We start from the raw sequence: 26,172 nt of genomic DNA, 5'->3' as shown, positions 1-26,172 counted from the left end.
TCAGAACCTTTTTCGATTATATTAAAGTACCGAGAGTAATTTTAGCCCGTTGCGAGTTTTTGGTGCTCACCCAGGCAATACAAGTTTTCAATACTCCTCACGGGCATTATGGATATCGGATTTCTAAATTTGTGTCTATTTAGCGATGTCAAAGTAAAATTTACTTCTTAATTAGAAAACGTATTAATTTGTGCTAATTTGGCATCAATTTATTTCCATTGTGGCGAAATGTGCGACTTGCGCGGAAGCGCGCTGCAAGTGGGGAAGTCTTCGCGCATACCTCAAAAATCAAGCGAAAGTATGTGCGAAGCCCTCAAAAGTTCAGTCATCTCGAAAAATGGAGAATTTGTCAATGAGAATTGGAAAGTTAGCTAACATTGTTGGAGGTAATTCGACAGTGAAGGCCCCCGGAAATTTATGGGCTCAATTTTCCATGTCAAAAGCAACAATTTTCCTGCGTGATTTCATCAATATCTCCATGTTTTCAATGTTGATGGACAGAATGTTAGGCAGCACGGATAGCCTTTTGAATGGTCTCAGTAGTTGAACCATCCTGACTGCCAGAGTTACTAAGACTCTGCCTACAAAAGGGAGCACTATTTTTAAAAGCTTTTTTCATTTTTCCTCTTCCCATTACATTTCCTTCGTTTAAACGAAATCCCCAATACATGCCGCAATATCCATAAAATCATGGTGCATACGGCTCAATTTCCATTCTGCATAAGGTGGAATTGCACGTTAAAGGCCACTAAATTTTCAGATGCAGTTCGGGTTCGAGACACGAGCGGTTTGATGAATCGGAAATATTTCCACAAAATGATCACATGAGAGTCTCCATTGTTATGCATGGCCAATTTTGAATGTGTCGTGAGAGCTCAAATTTAGTGGCAGCCATTTTTATTCCAGTCCATTGTATTATAAAACTTTATTGCGAATTTCTGGATTTATAGCTCGACTGGAAGTTAATGGCTAGAGCAAGTTAGCTATGTGCTCCCTTAGGATTCGGGAGGGGTTATTTACACTTAACTTTTTTTGAGGAGAGATTTTAATTGCTCAGCAGAACTTAATGCGGTTTATTCAGCATTTTATGGCGACAAATCTATTGAGGTTCGTCAAAACAATAATTATATCCGCATTTCAATTTCGACATAGGCTCTCGAAAATTTAATGGAGTTTTTTCCATTACGAATTACAAATTGGAATCGAAAACGTGCAATATCTAGTTTGGGAATTTTAACGAGATTCTATTAATTGGTTAAATGCGCAATTTGATAAAAAAAAAACCGTTTGTGAATTGTTCGGTTTTAATGGTTGAGAAAAAACAGGTTAGATCGAAGTTAATCTGGATTCAAATCACGTACCTTTTCAGTATTATCTTGGAGTTTTGGGAACGCGGCCGAGGAAGGTGCTGCTTATGTTCGCCCAATTTACATTATCGGTTAAGGAAAAAGCTTATTTACGAATGGTTAAAGCAGCGGTATTAGAAAGACTCTCATCAGAAAAGATGAAAAGCTACGCTTCCAGACGGGCACATCTAGAGTTTTCCGCTAATTAAGACTTCTATTCTAAGAATACGTGGTAACCGTAATTCTTCAACCTTTATAAGGAGAAAAAAATCTCCAAAAAATTTCGTATGAAACAGATTTTTTGGGGTTATATGGGGAAAATAAATGCGTTAAAATCCTGTTTGTTCCAGTTCGCATTTGCGAAGCATAACGCATATCCTCGGCTAATACGAAGGTAGTTCCAGAATTATCCGACCTAACATATACATGGCTATTTTTTGTTAAAAATTTGATTTTATAACGGAGATTTAACCTTTAAAAGCTTATATCTCAAGCTTGAGGGTGTAACGTTGATTTTTGTTCACTTTGGACCCGGTTTCAGTGATCGAATTTACAGATTTTATGAATATGGAAAATGGTCATCGATACATGATCCAATACTTTCATGTAAAAGGCCTTAGTCGTTCTGACGTTAAAACGGTGTTAGATTCTAACCTGGACCAATCTGATCCTTCGTTAACGACTGAAAATATGGGGTGGCAGGCTTTAAAGGCGGTCTTGTTCCATTAAGACAATGCACTAGTTCACGTTTTCGTTATAGCGATGGCCAAAATCAATAAACTTCGTTTCGAAGAGTTTCCTCACCCCTCCCCATCCGCCAAATTTAGCCCCTTCAGATTATTTTCTTTTTTCAAACGTGAAAAAATGACTTGGTGAAAAGAGATTTGTCAATACTGAAGAGGCGAAGTCCGAGGATGATGCCTATTTCGAAGCATTCTAACCGTTTTACTATAAACCGGATATAGAAGCCTCAGAACATGCCCGAGAAAGGTGTGTTAATATCAAAGGGGACTGCGTCGAGATATATTGCAATATTCATTTTTTCCTTTAAGTGTTAGGTCTTATACTTCTAGGACTGTCCTTACATATCAGTTATATACAGCGTACGCCACCAAAATCTCCCCAGCCTCGCATTTTCTGCAATCCTTTAGATACGACCTTGGAATAGAAATATGTCAAACTGAAGATCTTACTGAACTCTATAAAAACGGTATTGCGGGTGTCCACAAAAAATATTTGCATTTGAGGATATTTCGCGGATAAAGCGAATTTTTGAAAAAAAAATTTTATCTTATCTTGTATAACAAATATTGCTTTGTAGTGTGTGCCGCCTTTGACCTTCTTCAATTTATGTCATTAGCATGTATGCCTTATGTTTCCTAATTTTTAATGAAAAAATTGTTGCCATTTTCTGTTAACTGTCTTTATAATTTTATACATTTCGTTAACTTTTCAATAAACACTTAATCTAATAAAAGCAAAAGTGACAGTAAAAACGAGTAAACACAATAGCAAATAATAATCGCAATGACATTAACTTTAGCCTGTATATAGCTTATGTAATAGCTTATAGCCAGGTTTTATATAATAGCAAGGGCCAAGTTCATAAATATGACCTCGAGAGTTCCGATTTCCGGTCAACAGTATCGTCATCGTGTGCGGCGTGCTTAAATCTTTGCTTGCCCGCTTTGAATTTTTTGAGAAGTCGTATCGTGTATGTACCAACAGCAAATCAAACCAAAAAGCCAGCATGTTTCACTTTACTTTAAAAATCAACGAAGAGAATAATAGCATATTTAGCTCTGTGAGAATGGCCGATATGAAAATGTATTTCCATGAATTCATTGCAGTACTCGTCATTGCTTTGTCCATTTAGGACGTTTCCGCTCTATTTTGTGACGTTTTTTTTTGTTTGGTAAAAGGGCCGCTGCCAGCTCTATCATTAACGCACAGTTTACTTCTACTTAAAAAAATGAGGAGTACTTTGCGATAAAAATTTAATATACAGGATCCTGCAATAGTGCGTCAGATTTACTTAACTTCTATACCAATAAAGTTGAGAATTTGTGTCTTGTGTAGGATGGAACAGCACATAAAGGCGTATTTGCAGAAATTATTTTTTAATGTACAGGATGCCCTCAAAAAGAGATATACAACTTCCTTACGTTAAATGAAACCCCTCAGTTTATTGTTCTTTTCAGAATTGTCCTTAAATTTTAAAGTTTGTTTGTGCAAGGCGTCCTATTTTTTAAATTTATCATTTCCTAATTCTTCAGAAAAATTTTAAAATTATGTTCTTTTAATATCCTCTGAACTGACCTCTCACTTATTGCAACTTTTGCCACACGTGCCTGACTAATATTTGAATTTTCACTCACATTCAATAACGCCGCTAATTCGCTTGGCTCACTTCTGACAGTTTTGGTTTTTTCACGTTTTTCGTAGTTGACATTTCTAATTTGCAGAAATTCCTCAAATAATTTAGTGAAGCTGATTCTTTCTGCATTGTGTCTTTTAGGAAACCGGGCAGCATAAGTTCTGTTGGTCGGAAAACAGTTTTTCCCATTTTTTCCCAAAACAAAAATCATATCAATACATTCTTTCTTTGAAAAACACATTATTTTGAATAAGATTTTCAGCAATTTTTGAAAGTGAATACAAATAACAATCTGAAAACTAACAATCTAAAAAAACTATTTATCGCCTTATATCCATGACGACTGTCAGGGGTAAATTTTGATCAGCGCACTTTGTCAGTTAGAGATGTTAGAGGTCATGAAAAATGTCGTTTTGAAAATGTCAAAATGATATTTTTCATGACTGTCAAAACGTTTAGAAGCCAAAAGGGGGAAGTTTTCGGTAACTAGTTGTGGATTTTTGAATTCTGAACACGATGCCGTTGAGAAAACTGGAGCATTGCATTTGAAACAAGCAAATTATTAAGGTTCCAAGTCATGCAAAGTCGGAGGTCTGTTTCAGCGGTTGTGGAGGACTTTGTTTAAAGTTAAAGCACGTCAAAAAGTATCTTATAAAGTTCTCTTTGAGACTCAGAAGACTGATTCCGAAATTCACAGTGGTTAGCGCGCAATACCGATTTCCTTGGAACCTTGTATCTGTGAAGTTTTTCAGAATAACTCGGACACGGTCAATTTCAAAGATAACTCGTTACATAAACTGATCTTAAAATTCAACGAGAAATTCGAGAATAATAACAAAATTGAAGGATTCTATTTAAAATAACCAAGTAGTATACGGTTATATTTTTTGGGCTCACCCTGTACACTAGAAAATAATTTATGGAAACACGCCTTTGGGTGCTGTTTAATCCTACAGAAGAAAACAAATTCAACTTTGGTGGTATAGAATTTAAGGCAGTTTGACGCCCTATTGCAGAATCCTGTATAACATGTCATACCCGGTTTGGTTTATAGGAGCACAGACCTTCCAAGTTACGAGATCGGTTAAAAAAAACTCGGACTGATACCATCAAACAAAACATACTTTATTTGGAAATTACATGTTTGGGTCCCCTTCGAAGTAACTCTCTTCCCCCAAGCACACACTTATCTCAATGGCGTTTCGACTTGTTGAAACAGTCCTGGTGTGCTTCTTTTGGAATGTCCTTCAACTCCTTTGTCGCATTTGCCTTAATCTCGGGAATCGTCTCAAATCTTTTTCCTTTCAAGAGGCTTTTGAGTTTGGGGAACAAGAAAAAGTCGTAAGGAGCAAGGTCAGGTAAATGGAAGGAGAGAACTGTGATCGAGTGTTTGGCCAAAAACTGATGAGTTCTGTGAGCTGTAGTGTTATCATGATGAAAAAACCAGGCGCCACTTCTTCACATTTCTATCCTTTCGCTACGAATGGCACCCCTCGGACGTTTCAGAAGTTCAGTGTAGTAAGTGTGTTTCACTGTAGAGCCATGGGGGGGGTACTCGTGGTAAACAACACCCTTGACATCAAAGGATACTGTGGGCATCACTTTGACATTGGATCGAACTTGGGGCGCGAGCTGCTTGGGGCCTGGGGGGCATTTTACTGACAAATTGTGACGATTGGGTATTCGTTTCAATGTCCGATCCATGATTCGTCACCAGTTATGATCACTGACAAGAAGTTTTCATCTTCTTCTCAACGATCAAGCAGTTCCTGACAAAACTCGATGGTCGTCCGACATCGGGCGTGGCACAAATTTCGCAGCAACGTTGCGCATCTCCAACTTTACGTTCATAATTTCGTGACAAAAAATTCAACCTATATCTCACACTCTTCAGCCAGCTCCCTGATGGTCAGAGGACGATTTTCCCGTATCAAGGTGTTGATTTTGGCGACATGTGGATCGTCAGTTGAAGCGGAAGAATATCCAGCTCGCTCATCGTCTTCAATCGATTGCCGACCATTTTTAAAACGTTCATACCACTTGAAACATGCCGAATGGTCCATAGCAACATCACTGCAAGCCGTGTCGAACGTAGCAAACGTTGCAGCCGCATATTTTCCGAATTTTACACAAAACTTCACAGCAACTCTCCTTGCTCCTTTAGATCATTCATTTCGAAATAAGTCCAATGAAAAGTTTGCGCCACGTTAAAACCCCGGTAGCTCTTCAACAAATAAATCTATTTGCAATTGGCAAATGGCGTTATGATAAACTAATATGTGCGGACGTAGCGACACCAAGCGCATTCCCCTGGAATTAACTTAGCCCGCGCAATTCAAACAGTTCGCGTATTAAACAAACAGCCCTCGTACAAACCGGAAGGTAAATTATATTGTTGGTGGCCAGAAGGTCCGACCTAAATCCTCGGACTTTTTTTGTGTCAGAAATCGGACGTGTATGTGCGCGCTGGCACGCAGTTAAGTGTTCTCGTTGTGAATGCTTTGCAGAATTTTTTATTGTTTTACCCATTTAGGACACCTGGGTTTTTCTATTATTAACGCACAATTCGTTTCCTAGGTCATGTCCTCCAGTTCATTTCTTTGCTTTTACATAAAAACTGAATAAAACTCCATTGTAGAAATGTAATCTATACCGCGGCCGGGGGCACAGGGTTGTTTTCCGGCTTGTGAATCGGAAAGGCTCTCTTCCTTTGTCGTGTATCGACTTCTTTTGATGTGCCACGCAAAAATAAAATAGTTGAAATTCTTTAGCAGACGAATGCAGTTTAATTTTTAAATTTCAAAATGAAAACGTTTTTTTCGTGTTCTCTCTGAGCGGAATTCTTTCATACCTGCAATCTATAAATTATTTTGCCAATTCCTGTTTCCAAAACTACGGAAGTTAATATCTATCTCCCTTTTGCAATCCTAGTCAGGTCGGCACCTCTGCATGGTACAAATTTGCCTGCAAAATCTTTTAGCGCAAATTTAGTATGCAATCGCACGTATCGACAAAATTCATTGTTACTCGACTAAAATGGAAAACACCGATAGGATCAACCATTATAGTCTGGAATTTACAGCCACTCTGGAAATGAACTCGATCCTTTCTTTTTTTTCCTGACTGACGTTCGATAAAGGACTTCCCAGCTTTAGGAAAGCCGAATTAAAAGCCTTTAAAAGGATTTTCACTTAAAATCTGCTTTATAATAAATCGCCATTGTGCTTCAACTTAAACAATCACAATTCAGGGATATGCAAGAAACGAAGCCAGAAATCTGTTAATCTAGTTGGAGGATTTTCAATCAAATTGTCTGCTTCTATTATTCTGGCATTCGTTTTTCCAATAAAACATGCCTTGGTAGAAGGGCTGGCATAATGCCCAAGTCATTGAAACCACCTTCGATGAAGGGAAGCATATTTTCTGGAACGCTGATGCTTGCGGCGGGCTATCCTTTGAGGATGTTTTCGATAAATTGGCTTTTCTCCATTATTTTTGTTGTTGAAGTTGAAGGTCGAAGTGAACATGTGGTTTTACTAGGAAAGGGAATAAATCAGATTAAACCTGCAGTCGGAGGAAGTGAGTTATGAGAAACAGAGGCAGTTGCAATAGTTACTTATGTGCAAAAGGGGAAAGTGGATGGTTAAACTCACGAACTTAGGGCCTATATGCGGTCAAGGACGTAATCTTTCTTTGGCTCGTACGTTCTAGCTTTTACGGAAAATAATATTTTTTAATCTTTTGAACGGAAATGGAATAATCTTGTACAGGGTTGGTACATATATATACACGGTGCCTAGTAGTTTTGCTATAGAAAAAAAGAAAAACCTTAAATATAAAACTTATTGGTTTTACGTGTCACAGTAGATGAATAATGCAAAGTTAAAAAGAACACAAAACTGGTAAATTTATAGTGGAACACCCTGTATATTTTGTAAAAATTCAGTCGACTTTCATTTTCTGATTTAAAAAATGTATTACATATTTACATTTGCGTTAACATTTTTGTGATATTTGTATTGAAAAATCGAAATTATATTCTTTTTTCGAATCGCAGCTCCAATGAATAAATAAACGGACCGAATGTCACTAGTAATTATTATTTATAAATTTATAATTTTCATGTCGGAAATAATAAATTAATTTAGAACTAGCATGGACGAATAGTATATTAATATCATGGAATCAATATAAACATATTTTTGAATAAATAATTTACGAAAATTCAAAATTTCCAAGTGCTGAGTGTGTCAGCCATTAGTTTCAATACATTTTTTGTAATTTTTATCAAACTTCAACAAAGCCGTACGAATAAACTCAAAATGGTCATTTAATGAATTGTTTGGATTCTTTTTCTTAAATCCTCCAAATACTGACCTGTTTCTTTACAGACTTCGTTAAATGAACAAAATGCGAAAAGCGAATAAATAATAATTACCAATAACGTTCGGTTCATTAGTTCATTCATGGTAAATGCATCTTGAAAAAAAAATATATAATTTCGAATTTTAAATGCAAATACAGGTAACCCAAATGTCAACATATTATATACATGGTGTCCATTTAACAGCCCTTCGATGAGTTTATTTGCGTTAAATAAAAAATTCAATTGTGGGGATGTATATGAGACTAATGAAGGCAATTTTTGAAATTAGTGACAACTGTATAGGGTGTCTCAAAAAAGCAGAATGTCGTAAAATATCATTTTTTTAAGTTGGGCCCCCTGCATTTTATTCACGCGATAGAATTCTTTCTTGACCACGTGGTATTCCCAGATTTTTTTATCCTGAGATGCAGAACTCGAAATTATGACATTATGAAAAGGAACTTTAGATATTTACAGTGCCTCATAAAAAAAATGATATCGTAATTACCTTAAGTTAGATTTTGATAATTTTAGGGTGGATTCTCATATAAGATCGCTTTAGCAGACAGGAATAGTCTTTTAGCAAAAAATGCACAAAGGGTGTTCACAATAAAATTTGGAATTTTCGCGTTTTTAACTTCAGTTTTTTTTTTCATATAGGATGGTATGTTTTTTATGACGTAAGGTGAAAAAAAATTCAATTTTATTTATTCTGGTATAAAACAATGTCTATTTATCTTAAATATTAATGGAATTATTAATTATTTCGGGAAAACCTGCATTTACAGCTAAGCGGCTTAGTGTTCGTCACGCATCACCACAGTTTCGATGTTTTTTTGTTTTAAGTTTTGATAGCTTATTTACAGTTTACCGTTTCCCCGAAATTTGTTTATTTCAAAAGTGGCCATTAAAATTAAGTGTATTCAACCAGAGGGTCTTAGGAGGAGAAAATTAACCGTATCAATAGTAGAAAACCCAAGCATTAGCTTAAAAGAAATTAGTTAAGACGTCAACTAGCTGTCAAAACTGAAAACAAAAAAACATCGAAACCATGGCAACGCATGATTGACAGTTAGGCATTTTAGTCATAAATGCAAGTTTTTCCGAAACATTATTAAAAATTCCATTAGCATTTTAAGATCAATATAGCGCTATTTTATACCATAACGAAGAATATTGACTTTTCGTTCGTTTAAAGTCATACAAAACGTACCATCCTATTTGAAAAAATCAAGAAAATTGAAATTGAAAAGGTGGAAACTAAAGTTGTTATTGTAAACACCCTGTGTGTATTTGTAACTATATGAGTATTCGTGCCTTCATGCCTGTTTAGGTAATTTTTTTATGAGAATCGATCCCAAAAGTATTAAAATATAAAATAAGCTAAGTGCGATATTATGTTTTTTATGAAGCATTGAAAATGTTTAAAATTTCTTTTAAAACGTCACAGTTTCAAAGCGGTAAAAAAGTCTACAACTAACACAGAGTCCAGAAAAGATTCTATTACTTGGAAAAAATGCAGGTTAAAAAAATTACACCTTGCGACGCCCCGCTTTTTTGAGACACCCTGTGCAAGATGGGAAGTTAATTACGATCGGGATACAAAATGTGATTTATTGTTGCACTTCACTGTAAAGTACGCTTACGCAACTTAAATACTTTTTAAGTACTCAAAACATGAAAATCACGTTAAAACTTGATAAAATCTAAATTATTTAAAGCATCTTAAGTTTCAGGTATTTTAAACTTTATGAAAACAGACGCTTAGTTTGATTAATTGTTTAATTGGACAATCCAGAAATGTAGTAATATACAGGGAGTTCCACTAAAAAAAAAACGTAACTTTAATACTGTGAGGATTTTTGGGACACCTCTTACAATATGAAAGTAATTTTTAAAAGTAACCATAATAGACCCCTATATACCCCAAAATGATAAGTCTTTGAGCGTCCAGTATTTTGGCCATAATATTCCGTGCCATATAGCGTGAATAACATTGTGCATCCCTACAATTAGTATTTTATGAAATCATAAATAATGAGTCATAGAAGTCAGAGGGGTTGTTAAATGGAGATCCTGTATATTCGAAATCAGAAAATAAGGATCTAATTTTTTTTTTATTTATAAGGATGTGCCACGATAAATTTTTCGTCCTTTTTTAATTTTCCCACACACATCTGTTATGTTAAGTGACACTTTCCGGAAATTTCGGATGAACCCTACAACTTTTCTATTTAAAGTTTTTTTTTTTTTTTTTTTTTTAAATGAAAGTAGCAGGCGTTCTCTAAATGTACGAAGCAACTCTGTACATAATTATTTGATTAAAGACGAGTTAGACGAGAAGTTGGACACTTCAAAGTTTTACTGCCGTTGCCGGCAGCAGCAGGCCGCAAAGTGAAACAACGCTGGTCATAAACTCCTTGTTTCCACCATGGAAACTAAGATGTAAACAAACGGTTTCGATCCATTTGCGCTTGAATGTTATATAAATGTTACATAGATATATTGTTTCCGACTTGCTCTTGCCCATTTCTAAAGAAATCTCGGGAAGTGAAATCTTATATTCACTATATCAGCTAATAAAATCTTTTTGTAGCCACGCCAAGATAAATCGTCTTGACCAGGAGCGTTTATAAGAAAAGTTTTCTTATTTTAGTTTTGCTCCTTCGCTGTCGCTACTCCTTGAGATAGGTTGAACGGATGGGTGATTAATTAATGCGTCGGGGCTTTAGGTTGGCAAAATTTTCCCATTTATTCTTCAAACTGCTCCCGTTTACTTGAAAAGCAATATCCCGATGGCAACCTCAGAAAAAAGTTCCAAAACTCTTGGCCTAAGTGAGCGTGAAAATTGGGTGGATTTTAAACTCTTATGAAAGGCGAAGACTTCTATAAGGTTTCTCACTAAGGCCGGATATTTTGAATGTATCACCATTTTTCTTGCGTCTTGTGTGTATTCGGATAACTATTGGGCGTAAGCATCGAGATTTATTTATGGACAATTATTAGGTCGTGTAGTACGAAATGAGTAGATTCTTGAAATGCCACATTCAACTGCGAATAACTTCACTCTAAATCTATATTTGGACTTGACTTTTTCATGTGGAAAAGGCACATTCTTCCTCTTTCGATTAGAGTTTAAAGCGTTAAAAACTATTGAAAACTTTTATTTTTATAAAAATTTTTGTGCGGCCATGCAAAACAGTGAAATTCGTGTGTTAATGAACCGTAGAACCACTACAGCTCAGACGGCTCGCAATATTAATGATTCGTTTGGTACTGAAGTCACTTCACAGCAAACAGTATCTCGTTGGTTCATGAAATTGCGTTCAGGCAATTTTGACCTAACGAATGAACCACGTGGACGACCTGAAGCTCAAGTGGATAACGATCATCTGAAAGCCGTGGTGGAGGCGAACCCACGTCAAAGTGCGTTCGAATTTTCGTTAACATTCAGTGTAACCAAAAAAACAATGTTGACTCATTTGGGTGAAATTGGTGAGGTGAAAAAGCTGGACAAGTGGGTACCGCATGAGTTGAGCGACATACGGAAAGGACGACGTCTCGAAGCTTGTGTTTCTTTGTTGTGCCGGTATAATAACGATCCATTTTTGAATCGGATTGTTACTTGTGATGAGAAATGGATCCTATATGACAATACCGGACGTTCATCGCAGTGGTTGGATCAAGATGAACCACCAAAACATTGTGCGAAAAAAAATCTTTATCCAAAGAAGCTTATGGTGTCCGTTTGGTGGTCCAACGCAGGTGTCATCCATCACAGCTTCATGAGACCAGGTGAATCGATTACGGCTGATGTCTACTGCCGACAACTGACCGAAATGATGAGGCAACTGACGGTTAAGCAGCCAAGATTAGTCAATGGAAGCGCACCGCTATTATTGCGCGACAACGCTCGGCCACACACCGCACCAGTCACCTCGGCCAAGCTACAGGAGTTGGAATTGGAAACTCTTCGTCATCCACCGTATTCACCCGACTTAGCACCCACTGATTACCACTTCTTTAAAAATTTGGATAGCTTCTTGGTAGGGAAAACATTCAACTCCGACGAGGCTGTCAAAGCTGCCTTCCACGAGTTTATCGACTCCCGGCCTGCAGGCTTTTACAGCAGGGGAATTCCCGTTAAATGGCAGAAGTGTTTGACAATGGTGGTGCATATTTCGATTGACAATAAAAACATTTCATATGAAAAAAAAATGACTAAAGCTTCAATTTAATTCTACTCATTTCATACTACACGACCTAATATAAAGACGTAGAAGCAGAGAAATTGTGAAAATGCACTATCAAAATGGTGATAGCTTCACGAAGGCGGCAAGAAAATGTCGTGAATTTTTCGGTCATCATAACGCACCCTCTCACTGTACTGTGATCTGATGAATCAAAAAATTTCAATAGAGTGGGTCAGTTGAAATCCAGAAGAGAATATGCGTATGATCGCCCAGCTCCGTGAAATAAACGGATTGCCGCGGCAATTAGCGAGGGTGTTAACGAGAATTCCTTCCGCCGATTCGCCATCGTCCTCAGCAATCGGAAGTTTTGTCAAACTGTTTGCATCAAATTTTGGCTGAATATTTGCATTTGCAAACTATAACATTCAGTTTACACAGCATTCAAAGCCAGCACACAATGTACAACGTTGAACGTTCACAGAATGCATGTTAGAGCAACAACAAGTGGATGGTAATTTCGAATGGACATTGAGCCGTCACTGTTCCGAACTGTCATCGGAAATTTCGTTAAAAGAATCGATGATTTCCATCAGTCATGAGAGGGCCATTTACCGGATATTACGTTCCATCAATACTCTCCATATCTACACTGTTTTTTACAGTAAAAAATCTGAACTTTTCAAGTAAACACTGCAGTTTTTTAAATTTTTAAAATGACCATGTCATAATGTGACACATTGTATATTAGAGATAAGGAAATCGAACATGCAATATCAATTAAACAAATCAGTATATTCTTAATGCTACAGTTAATACTACCGCCATCCTCTGTGCTTATCAGAGAACAGAGGAATATTAATTTCGGCCCAATCTCTGTAGTTGTTATTACTATATTGAATATTAAACAGGTTTCTAACGGATTAAACTGTTCAAATGAGCTCGCATTCGGAAGTTCCAAACTCCAATATTAATGATTCCCAAACTCCCAACAGCAAGAAACTAATTGTTTCTGACGGGTACTGCGCGGGAATTTCGGTTTCATGTGGAATTAAAGGGGCTTTGGCAAAACGAAATTTAAAATAATCAGTTATTGTCGGTTTACATATACGTTAAGAATGTAACAATAATGGCTTTGGTTAATAAGGAATAAGTAAACTGCTTTAAACTCGTTGTCCACATCGGGATCTTGAGCAGGACAGTAGCAGCTGTGGCGCCCTGGGCGAAATTTTTAATCATCACCCCCCTACCCCAAGGAGAGTCTGTCGCTGTTCCTAATCTGCCGCCCTGTTCCGTCACCCTATCTCGCCCCTCTATAAGACCCATGCTGGTCTTGGCTAAATATAGAGAGCAATAAAAAGTAACGTAACGAAGCGTTTTCCCTATACGTTTTATGCATCGAAGTAGTTCCGTCTTTGGGCGTAAAATTCGTGGTTAAAGACCTGATGGTCAAATCCCGACACCCTGTATGATACGGGATTAAAACGAGAATAAAAATAGATGTTTTACCTATAGATAATACATTCCTTGAACAATCAAGTATAATATTCTTCTGAGCGTGAGATTAATGCTTTCTCTGAGGACACCTAATACGACTAAAATAAATTCAGCTTTAAAGCTGGAGAGGAAGGATCCATAAATATTCCAGACACGCTGTAAGTCTGGAGTGTCCCGTCACCTTAATGACCCAACCGCGATTTCGTGTCACTACAAGGCGGATTTTGCTTCCGTGCAAACGGCCATAAAATCCAGTCGGGGGTTATTTCGTCCTAAGTTTTCCCCACAAACGTTTCGGTATACTTTCTTGGCATATTGATGAGCTCATTACATAGATACATCCGTGAATCTTGAAGAGATCTATTGTTATTCGCAGGCTGGAAGAATCTTATAATTTGGCAGCACCTATGCAGAGCAATGAGAAACGTGAGCAGACCCTTCCCACTGTGAACCATTTTTATAAATTTTTCGAGCGATTCGGGCTGTGAGTGGCGAACTTAAATTGTAATCGAATCCCATTCAACACTTTTCATCAAAGGATCAATGGAAGGATGATCAAATGTCTAAATACCTCGTATCCTGCGAAATTGCGACATTGGACTGTGAGTGACGATATTTAAACTCTGAAAACAGTCAGTAATACACTGAAATTAGTCCTTTTGCTGCGACTTTGGCAAAATCGGTGCTATTTGCATTTTTCGAACTGAAGCTAGCTTTTTAGGTCACCGAAAGCGTGTAGACCTGTTTTCCTGCGCATTTCAAGCGTTTTCTCGGGCACCTTCGAGAATGGTGTCTTTTGAGTGCAGTCAACTGACTGGAAAATGACTAGTTGTATACAGAAAAGAATTTTTCAGGTTGAATCCGTTCTAATAATTGTGAGAATTTTAAGTTTTTCGACGAGTTGCTTCCTGTACTGATTTGACTAATGATTTTTGTGCAGGCAGATAATTTATACTACCAGCAACGCAAATTTTTGCCGGTAAAAATCGTTAATTAACCAGATAGGGTCAAACTATGGTGATAATGAATACCGATAACATGCGAACCCATCAACACACTTTAACACCGCCGGATAATGGGTTATCCCTCGGGCCCTGAAATCCTCAAGCGAATCGGACGATTTCGCGCTAATCAATGTATCGAACCGAAAAAAGTATCCCACATTCCGTTCTCGTCCTAAGTTTATCCAAGGCTTTGCTGAAACGAAAAAGGGAAATGGAAAACGTGTGTAATCCAGTTCGCTGCCTTTTTGGGGATCGATTTAGAATTATCTTTCTTTTCTCATTTAGAATTCACAGTTGAATCTGGGAAGTTAATTTTACGTGGTGATAAGTGCTTCAAGTGAACGTACTATTTTAATCAATGTAGAAAGCACTTACTCTCCATCAGTGGTGGTGGTCTCGGCTTCAGGTGGTTCCTTGCGTACCAACGTGACAGTGGCGCCAGTGTGCCTGGCATTGATGTCAACTGTGATATTCCAGGGTGATGCTCCAGACGGCGTTGCCTCCAGTAACCGAATACCGCTTTTCACTCGGGCCCTGCAAGAATAAATTCATCAATCACGCCCGTTCCCTGCAAATTTATCGAGAAGAAGAATTTATTTTAAGCTTGGCAAATTAAAATGATATGCCCGACTCATCGAGACTGAGGGTGAAAATGCCGTAAAATAATCCGGTAAATCCTCTTAAAGGCTCAGTAATCAAACAGTATCGATTAGAAAGCCGCAAAACTGATACTTTTCGCGTTTGCTCGACCGCTTAAAAATACGCATTGTCCATTGCATGTCGAGGTCGAGGTACCTATAGCCCATGATCACACTTTTTCTTTGAAAGCTATGTTTGTTTCTTACTATTTCTTAAACGACGTTTAACGTATAATTACTAGAAACACTGTTTATGAAAAGAAAGAAAGGGAAAAATATTTGAAAAAAGCGCCATCTGAGCTGACGAAGAACAAAAACTGGACTATATGCTTCATAGGTATTGACATTGACATTGACGTTGACATTGACATTGACGTTGACATTGACATTGACGTTGACATTGACGTTGACATTGACATCTTAATTGAAGTGACAGGTGATTGCGTGGTGTGAACATTAATGGCGAAGTATTGATGACGCATAACCACATATTTATCGACTCTACTATATCTCCTTGGGCATTAAAATTATAAAAAAATATTTTACGAACACGCGCTTACCTAATATGTGCGGTAGAGTCTGCCGGCTTCAAAATTATTGTTCCCTTAAGGGGTAATCTGTATTAACAATTTATTCAAATAATTCCGCTGCAAATTGCGACTGATGAGGAATTGCTTGATGTTATTTAACTTTCAAAATTAAAGGCTATTTCGGCAAAATTCCCAGTACACAATATTATTCGCATCAGCTGCATATTTCAAATTACTCTCGAAATACTTTTCGACTCTGCATTTTCAGTTATGCAAATTTCATTAACATGGAAAACTTTCGAATTAGCTTCTCTTATTTGACGAAGTATGGTTTTGAAGTTTCCTTGCGGTTTTGCCGCTTTTAATATTAAGTAATCCAAGTAACTACAGCGCTTATTTATTAGTTGAATTATATTTTAGAATAAAATAGAGTTTTTCCACTTTTAGGAGTAAATTATGCGGGCGATTAACCATAAGGTATGGTGATTAGAAGTAAACCGGAAACTTTTGTTCGAATATTTCTGTTTTGTTTAAATCGAACATTATTTAAATTAAAAAAAATCTTTTATTAGGTGCATGGAAATGAGTCGATTTTGTTTAACTCGTCTTTTCTGCCGGAGCCCTCCGGACTCGTCGCCGAGACATCCACTCGTGCGGAAATCAATTGTTTTTTCGAACTAGTTAAATAAATACGAGTACACTTTCTCGTGCATTAGTTTATTGAATTAACAAAAACTGTAAGTAATTAAAATTAAAATTCAGATTTCTTAGCATACAGAATGTGTTTGTTAATCGGAGCTGACAATTATTTACAATTGTTAAGCAATATTTCCAATTAAATGGCGCAATTTCATGTTGTTTTCAAATCTGCGAGTGAAACCATTTCGTGAAATTGCAGGTTCTGAAAATATTGCCTTTATTGAAAAATACATACCTGTTCGATGTTGAGGCACAACTCTTCAGGCCATTTTATTTAATTTCGACCATCCGTTATCAATTTGCTGTTATTGAAGCACTGACCTATTTTCCCAAAAATAGCGCATAATATAGATGAAGCCGACAGGCAGTGGATAAAAGAATAACAAGCTGAATGCATGACTTTGTTGACGATTTTCCTTCCATGGAAATTGAATAATAACCTAATACGGTCGTAATAAAAATGTCATTTTACAGCTTTGCTGAAGAGGGAAATTTGGCGATCTTGGCGTTGGAATAGTTCAGCAAATCGACTAAAATGATATTAAATTTAATGATTTTTTCATTTGATTCATTTTAATTCAGAAAATTTTAAAGTTTCAAAATTGACCTAAAGCTATAAAATACAAATTGATGAGGACCGTTACCCGAGGGTGGCGATATTATTTGGGGAATATTGACGCTTAAAGTTCTGAAACAAATGCGTAAAATCCATATTACATATAAAGTTCTGGTTTATACCTCTTAATAAAGCAGGAAAACATTTCTCTTGAATGTGAACTTTTTGGAATTCTCAACTTTACGATTTAGTTCCAAGGCTTAAAGGCGGTTCAAAGGATTTAAATCGGATTTGTGAGTATTGCCCTAAAGTTGTAGATCTAGAGCGCAGTAATATTAATTTGAGCCCCGACTTGAAACTAGGAACAGGCATATCGATTGAGATGTAGGACTTGGAGGTAATTGGATATTGTGGGAAATTATGTTACATATATAAGCAGGAGCTTCTTGAAGTGAAGTAAAGCGAAGTGGAACAATTAAAAAGTAAGTCAATGAGTGATCGACTAATTAAAAATTGACATTTTTTCCTGAACGCGCCTTTGAGGCAACATGTCAACATAAAAGGTTGCTTTCAGATGTCCGCCGCCTCTCCGGCAATTTTTGAGATATTTATTTTAAATGGTCACTATGGGTCGCACATTTGGAATTTATAGCTCCAGACAAATCGCTGGTCACTAGAAGGTTTAGTTGCAATTTTTGATGGCAAAGTATCAATTTTTCACGTAGATTTTCGTTCCTCTTTCCGCTAGTTCTCGAGATATTTACTACAAATTATTCTTTGCAGCAGTAGCTATTTTTAAGGGCAAAATATCAATATGGTTTTCGCCCATGTCCTTTATCTCGTCAACTTTTTTTCAGATATGTATTGCACATTTTTCCACAAAACTAACTTTAATAATCAGTTATCAGCTATCTTAAACTACTTTGGACACCAATAAATTAAAGTCACAACTTTACTCGTAAATCACACGAAAATAATGTGCAAAGGAAGATAATTTGCTAGGAAAATCACCAACGTGTTAGGGCGGGTTTCATAAGAATATCTAATCATGTGAAAGGATAATCTTTTGGCAGTTTGTTGCCATTGGAAAATTATAAAAATCAGTAGGCAGTAAAAACGTGAAGAAATCACTTTTCATATTCGTAAGATATTATTCGATTGCCTACAACTTTGTGCGCCAACCAAGTAATAACTTGGTATATATTATACCTGTTGTGAAAAGTGCTGTTTTATAGCATTGGCTGCACGCACATTCATAAAAAACCAAAGTCCCGCACAGAGTCGTTAAAACTTGAAAGAAATATGTTTCGTGAAAATGCTGGAACACGTCAAATATTGTTTTTAGATTCCCATTGTTTTGTTATGGAACCCATGACGTTTTTGAGTTCTTTGAGAAATCCTGAACTTATTTTATGTAACATGTCTAAACTTATGTCTAAATTCAAGAGTTGAATTATTTGCCAAATATGGCAATTAGAGTGGCCTGCTAGACTGCCTGGTCTCACCCCTATAGACTTTTTTATGGGGTGATCTGAAACATAGGGTGTATTTAAATGAGTCCAACAATATAGAAAAGTTAAAAAATGAAGTTACCCAAGAAGCCCAACAAATACCTCGTCGATTGATCGGAAAAGCTTTTGAGGAATTTGAATTGCGGCTTTCCAGCTGTCAGGAAATCAACGCGGCACAGCTCCAACGTTAAATACATTAAATTACCATGGTTTATATTGTTATTTTTTAAGTTTTAGTAGTTCTATAATTATTTCCATTAAATTTTTTTTTTCGAAACCTCTTGAATTTACACATTATTACGTTACATCAAGTATCTTCAGAATTTCTCAAAGAACCCAAAAACGTCATAATATACATGGGGTTTCATAAGCAAAAAATGAACAGATACATTTTCCTGCTACATTGGTAACCTTGTATACATGATAAAAAAATACAATTAAAAATAATACTTGTGCTGCGGCATTTTCAAGAAAAACATTTTCTTCAATTTTAGACGAACTTATACAGGGTTTTTGGTCCTCTCTGTATAACGTCATACTTAGTTATGCACACATGCACGTATACATAACATAATCATAATTTAAGGATATATAATATGGACTTGTAGCTTTGTTGCCCAAGTCTTAGTCGTGTTAAGCAAAGACTGACGATTGTACTATGCAAATCAGCAACTTTACTAAGTTTCAGAACTGTATAATTATTATTTAATCAACTTGGAAGCAATGTAACTTTGCTCTAAGGCAAATAATGAAAATTATTTCAAGTAGGGTATTACAAAACTTCCCTCCTTTGATTCGAATTTAATCTCAGATTAATTAATTATAAACGCTGTTAGCGCGTTATTTTCTTAACGATTTTGTTCTGACATGCGCCGACCCGTTTCAACTGGTCCAGGGGTGTTCCGGATTCCAGCGAGCCGAAAGTTCCCTGGAAATGATGTCACAATGACTCAATCCACAAATTAAGGCCACGTGCAATGCAAGAAAAAATATTCGTAGTGTGTGAAGCAAGAAACGTCTCGAACTGCATAAGCAAATGGGGTCTTAACTCGCGGGTCCAAGGGTCACTGATCGGGAGAAACTGTGCTGCACTGAAAAATTGAAAAGAATTCAAGTGAGAGTGTGTAGCAGGAGAGACGGGGAATTGAACAGTTAAGAGCTCATTTTTCTATACCTGGAGAGTTGAGCTCCGCTGCAGCGTCACATGTCTGCACGGATTTTCGCTATACATTCAATAAAGAAAGAGCCTAATGGAAAAACTGATGATACGGAAAAGTAAATCTCATAAATATCCAAATAAGATTGCAACTGATATCCGAGATCTTTTCATAAAAACGCTGTGGAGTCCGAGGTGATGGGTAAATTGAGAACCCGAGCAGTTCGGCCAATGGAAGCTGTGTCGTGAAAAGTGACGCTTTTCGCCCTAGTTTACCGAATTAGAAAATTTCGAAGCACAAACTAAAAATACAAAAAGAATTTAAAACAATTAAAAAAATAAATAAATAAAACCGATAAAAAAATTCCCTGCAGCTTGGGACCTGAGATAGAAAAAATCTAACATTATAACTTCATTACAAATTAATTTGCATAGATCGATCGTTTGTCAGACGCAGGAACATACAAAAGAATTTCTGCCCGTGCAAGAGATAAATCGAAAGAAGTTTGATAAATCACAAAAGTTTTATATTACGCAGTTTTTGAAACTTGGGATATTATAGGCGAACTTTCAATCTATTGGGGCGCCGTTTGCCAATATAAATGGTTCAGTGTCAGAAATTTCAAACTTTTTTTGATCTAAACCTATTGGCTCTATGCAGAAAACCGAAAGACTTTTGCTGAATGTCGCGATAGCTTACAGGACACTAGCGCTGGTAAAAGGGCATTTCAGGGGCTCATCACTGAACTTACGGAACCCTACATATAGTATAACGTATAATTGGTTACTCGTTTCGTCGCGAGACCTGAACTAAACCAATAAGATTCGAAACTCTGCCGAAAACGTCGCGATCATTGGCGTATTTACAGGGGGACCTACTTTTATTCGGCCAAATGTAAAATTTAGATTCTGCTAATCCAAGCAAACGAATTTAATTATACAAACTTTAGGTTAATTCTTGACCAATTCCGAGATATTGATGTTGAAATTATTTCTAATTTGTACGCGCAGCAATTGTTTATAAAAAGTTGCAGATGAAATTTTTGGTTATTTCAAAACGTGTAATTTTTCTCGTCAGTTTCGTCGTTTTTAACGTTCTTACTCTGCCGTTTGTGCAACCTTGCATTACCGAGGACGCGTCTGAAAGAGGCCTCCATTGTGCGCTACGCAACTTCGGCACCTTCAAGGTACCGAACTCGTTGCACCTGCTATGTGCTATGGTGTTAATAGTTAACAGGACGTTCGGATTGAAGCAGTTAGTTCTCCAGAAGAATTTCTGTGCACCAGAACCTCTAAAGTTTCCCGGAAAAGGAAGTCGCGTGGGATAAGGTCTGGAGATCTAGCCGGCCAAGCTATAGGTCCATTTCTTCCAATCCAGCGCGCAGCATAATTGTTGTTTAACCAGTTTAGAATGAGTCGACTGTGACGCGCACAACACCTATCCAATTCAAAAAAGTGACGCTCTCGTATATTCAACCGAGATCTTCCAAAGGAGTGGGAAACTTTTCTTGGAATAAATGCAAAAAATATTTGTCGTTGAGCCGTTTTGGCAGGAAAAGTGGGCATGCAAGTCGATCGTTAACAAGTCCAATGTAAACATTAACGTTGAACTGATCTTGAAAGCGATCCTCTAGCGCGCGTAAGTATTTTCATCTCACCATGTGCGCTCATTGCTCACATTTAACATACCTCTTCTAGTACATGTAGCTTCGTCAGTCCACAAATCATCTGCAATTGTTGTCTATCAAGTTGAATAGCATTAATAAACTATTCGCAAAATTTATTGAATGTTTCGTAATTTACAGCTGAAAGTTCTCGCACTCGGCATATATGAAAAGAATGCTTACCATCTCTTCTTAAAGTTCGTCTAATGATTTCCCAAAGAATGTTTTACACATTAGAGGCTCGCCTAACATTCGTATGAGGATCATTGTTGAAATGAGTCAGGATAATGTTATCTCGTTGAGACACAACAGGAGCTGATGATCTCTCATAATATTAAAGGATCCTGTTTCTTTAAGAACTTCTATGAAGTCATACAAAAACTTCACGATCTCGGAGATGGCGTCTTTTGAGGAAATGCAGCTGTACAACCTTCGGGCGTTTCTCGCGATACGCTTAACAAGGCCGTGATAAAAATGCATGTTAGCGCATTTGAGTACACGTAAGGCATTTTGATACCGGAATTTAAAAATTTTTCAAAAAGAACCAACACGAAGCCATAGCAGATCGGAACTAAAATTATTAATTTGTGAAAGAATATTTAAAATAATAAATCTTTTTTGAACTAGAAACTTTTCACTGTCAGACTGGTAAGACCCGTGTTTTTTCTTTATAGGTGAAAATTGGAATAAAGCAAACATTTTAAGAAATTTCATTGTCATATTTCACTCAATAAGTCAAACTGACGAAAAAAATTATGTGTATTTGAATAGGCAAAAGTTGTATTTGCAACTTCTTAAAAACCATTGCAACGTGGACATATTAAATTTTTTTTAATACTTAAATATCTCGGAATTGGTGAAGAATTGTGCTAAAAATTATAAAATCAAATAATTTAACGCCGATTAGTGGAGTCTAAATTTTTAAATTGGCCGAATAAAATAGGGCACTCTGTACAATTTTTTTTAACCTGCTAAAGGAAGACATTCTTCTTTCAAACGGATTATATCACATGCAGACGCCGGAAAAGTCTAATAACATTTTTATAAGTACATTTGAGTACTCCTGAAATTAACTGGAAAATAAAGGAACCCTGAATGTTGGCCATATACGGCGAAACTCTCCTTCGAAACACTTCCCAGACATTCTCAATTGGGTTCAGATCTGGCGATTGTGCTGACCATAGTAATGCAACGATTCCCCCGTTGGTCAATCACTCTGTCACAATACCGGCGACATGTGGACGACCGTTACCATACATCAGTCGAAAGTTTTGGCCAACAGAGTCAGCAAATGGTCGGACTGTAGGGTCAATAATGGCATCGGTGTATTGTCGAGCGATTAGGAATCGATTTGGAAAAACGAGATTTGTTCCGTTGTCAATTATAATTCCTTCCCATGCCATTTTTGTTCCACCTCTATGGAAATAGACTTCTCGGACATGTCGTGAATATTCAACAGTTCCAGACCATTTTTACAATCTTATTCGATGAGAACCTGGGTGATATCCAAATCTGGATTCGTCATTGAATAAAACTGCAGTCCAATCAATTCCATTCAAATTTCATATTCTTGACATCATTTTACTCCAGCAGTTCGATTGCTTCTAGGAAGAGGTGGACATCTCAGTTGTCTTCGACTATGAAGATTGGCTTCACACGATCAATTTCTAACAGTATCTCGGCTTATAGTCATGCGGTTCCCCCGTTGTAAACCTGCAACCAATTCAGGTGACCTAATTATATGTTGCCTCCTAACTGTTCAAATTAAAAATCGATCTTGAGCTGCAGTGCTAATGCGTCCATATTCTGAGTGTTATCCGGCCGGAGCCCAATTTCTCTAAAGCGCCGCCATAATCGACTGATGACTGTTTGGGAAACGCCCATGCGCTCGGCTACTTCAATTTGTCTCAAACTAGCTTAAAGAAGGTCTATCTCATTTCGAGTTAAATGGTGACGTGGCATGGTAAAATAAAGCATTTTCAATGCACCTGTTAAACACCAGCCAGTATCGAAGGAACGAACCTGGATCAACCTGATTATTGAGCAGAGGGAAAAATTCTAACTTTTTCATATCCGCAAGAAAATAATTTTTTTTAAACGCACCTTTATATTCTTTCCATGATTTTTTTCTTTAAATATATTTTTTCAATTAATCGAAATATGTATATAGAGCGAGGACTTGCGCTGATATCGACTTAGTGCAATATTCAAATTGAAATTACTCATCAGTTCAATGATTTTTTGTAAAAATGGGAAGTGTTCTTCCTTTAGAATTAACTTTTTGGTAGTTGAATGATTCTGGAGAGTGAAGGCTTCTCTAAAGAAAATAATTTTAAACGGCATAATCGCTTTCAGGTTTCGAAACTGGGAGATGGCAGACGGTGGAATAATGTCATATAGAGCAAGCGGCAGGACTAAATTGAAACCATCCAGCTCAGCTAGAAACAGGCTCTCTTAATTATAAATGAGACTTTTTAGAGCGCAGGTGGAATAATTATAGGGTTCGATTAGTTCCTGGCAGGTAAAAGCTTGGGATTTTGGGGATGTCCTTCTTGGAAAATAGGAATCCGCTATTAATATCCCAAGCCTACAGAACAAAACCTCTAATAGAGATTGTCTTTTTCGTTCTCCTCTGGGTTACTCTTGGAGTTTCTTCGAATGTCCGGCAAATGTCCATTTTCAGGGTCCAACCTTTTAAAATTGTGCTGTCTCTCTTAATCCCAGAGGGATTAAACCCATTGATGTTCTTCAGTCCCCACTATACAATGGCCAATCTAATAGATTCTCTCCCGGATAAAGAATGTCGTAAACTAGCAAGAGTCCTAGTTTCTCGCCGAATTGATTTTTCCAGTGGTTACACTGGACTCATTCTGTTCTACATTTAGTTTAAAGGCGCCAGAATGGCTTGGGGTTAATAGTAAGAGACGGTCTGGCTACACAACCCAAATCTATTATACAATTTACATTAGTTATTTTGCTTGAAGTTTGAGACTATTCTTAGATTATCCAGTACCAGGAAAAAGCATATTCCAAACCGCAGACCACGCGTCAAAACTGATTTTTTCATTTCATCGAGCAAATTAGTATTTACCTTGAGAATAAGCCGGGTGTTACATGTTCCAGGGAAAGTATGACGAACTCTAATATCGTAAGAAATGCAGTACGTAAGGTCTGCGTATCTTACGATTGGACACATAAGGTCAGCTAATTTGAGCCAATTGAGCGCTCCCAATCCTCGTTCTAATATTTAATAAATCCCGAATAGGGCTGGAGAGCAGATTTTCGACTCTGAGAATCCAGCGAAATCTGGGAACCTCCAGGAGAATTATGTCAAAATAATCTATCCCAATATTCTATCTTAACAAATGCTGATATTTAAACGGCCACATTCTCCTCATTTGAGGCTAAATTAATGATGTTCCGCTAAGTTTAGCGATAGTACGAAGTTCTGTTAATATGAAAATAGAGGCTCATAGTTCATTCGTGTTTGTCGGACCCCTGAAAGAGTCCCACTAAACACAAGAGAATGTTTAGGTTCTTTGAAGGTCATCAAGAGCGACGAAACATGCAAAAAGACGATTCCCATTTGAACTTCTCAGTAATTTTAAAAAGGTGAAATTTTTCCGTGCTCCAACGGTTACAGCCTAAACGTCACAAGCCCCAAGAAAGCGGTTAAAGCTTCGGAAGTACATATTCATCGCAAAAGCTTGCCGTCATGACCCTTAACTATGCGCTCAGGATATCAAAGGCACATCACTAGGGTCGTACCTAAGTACTTCGTCGTCACATAAGGTCTTTGCAAAATTCGTTATACTGACTGGAGAATTTCTCATCAGTACTGCAACAGCGTTTTTGCTGTCGTAAATACCGAGAGAGAATTTTCCCCACAGTACTGGATCAAAATAGCCTGTTAGAAGAAACAAGTTCCCTCACTCAAAGACTACTTCTGATACGAAAACACACACCACAAGGAGTGTTGCCAACAGTTTGCCAGTTGTTGTAGGATGTTTCTATTCCCAATTTCATTTAGGAGGTGTGCTAGTAACCTCTCGTTGCTCCTCAAAATTTCAATACCTTTATAAGTTTCTTTGATTGGGATTAACCGAGGTACTAGAAAATGCTCGATTTCTCGACTTTTCATCCAAAACAAAGAGTAAATTATATCCGTTTATTTTTTGAATACTGTGTATATGCACTTTATTCTGGGACACCCTATATGCATACATCACTTCGTGAGGCGTATCGTTTTTTTGTCCGTTGAGCAGTACGTGTGCAAAAGACAGTAGTTTTTTGTATGTTTTCATACCGATATCGTTCCTTAGTCAATCGAATGTTCGCGCGGCTACAACCGAAATTCATTATACGGAATAAACTAATAATCGGGATAATCGGTGGTTTTGTGACATATAGTGACTGAAATTCGGTGTCGTGAAGTGCTCTTTTTCTCCCTTTGTTTGGAAAAAGCATGACAAATCATCAGGTAGGTGACCATTCAATGGGCGGACATTGGTGTTGTTCATGAGATTTCCTTCTTGATCATATTTTACGAGTTTGATTGTTTTTTTTTCGTTTAGTTTAACTTCAGTTGAACAGTACCTGATAATACGGTAGTGTTCCCGGGTGTCCAGAAAAATCCCG

At 37.1% G+C, this 26,172-nt stretch overlaps 1 protein-coding gene and 1 long non-coding RNA gene across 3 annotated transcripts in view; one reads left to right on the top strand and one right to left on the bottom strand.

The window, feature by feature from the left end:
• The window catches only part of dtn (transmembrane protein 132C dtn), a 135,879-nt gene that overhangs the window by 29,210 nt on the left and 80,497 nt on the right, over positions 1-26,172 (bottom strand). For both annotated transcript variants that reach the window (XM_066289837.1, XM_066289838.1), the window contains exon 6: positions 15,156-15,314. In XM_066289837.1, coding sequence (XP_066145934.1) covers positions 15,156-15,314 — 159 coding nt within the window. The remainder of the gene's footprint in view (positions 1-15,155; positions 15,315-26,172) is intronic.
• LOC136343246 (uncharacterized) overlaps positions 25,873-26,172 on the top strand; it is a 76,351-nt gene continuing 76,051 nt past the window's right edge. Inside the window, exon 1 of the long non-coding RNA XR_010732759.1 lies at positions 25,873-26,014. This is a non-coding gene — a long non-coding RNA (uncharacterized lncRNA). The remainder of the gene's footprint in view (positions 26,015-26,172) is intronic.

This window comes from Euwallacea fornicatus, chromosome 14, assembly GCF_040115645.1.
Source record: "Euwallacea fornicatus isolate EFF26 chromosome 14, ASM4011564v1, whole genome shotgun sequence".
Lineage (NCBI taxonomy): Eukaryota > Metazoa > Arthropoda > Insecta > Coleoptera > Curculionidae > Euwallacea > Euwallacea fornicatus.
The sequence above is the reverse complement of the archived record's forward strand: the minus strand, read 5'-3'. Positions and strand labels throughout refer to the sequence as shown.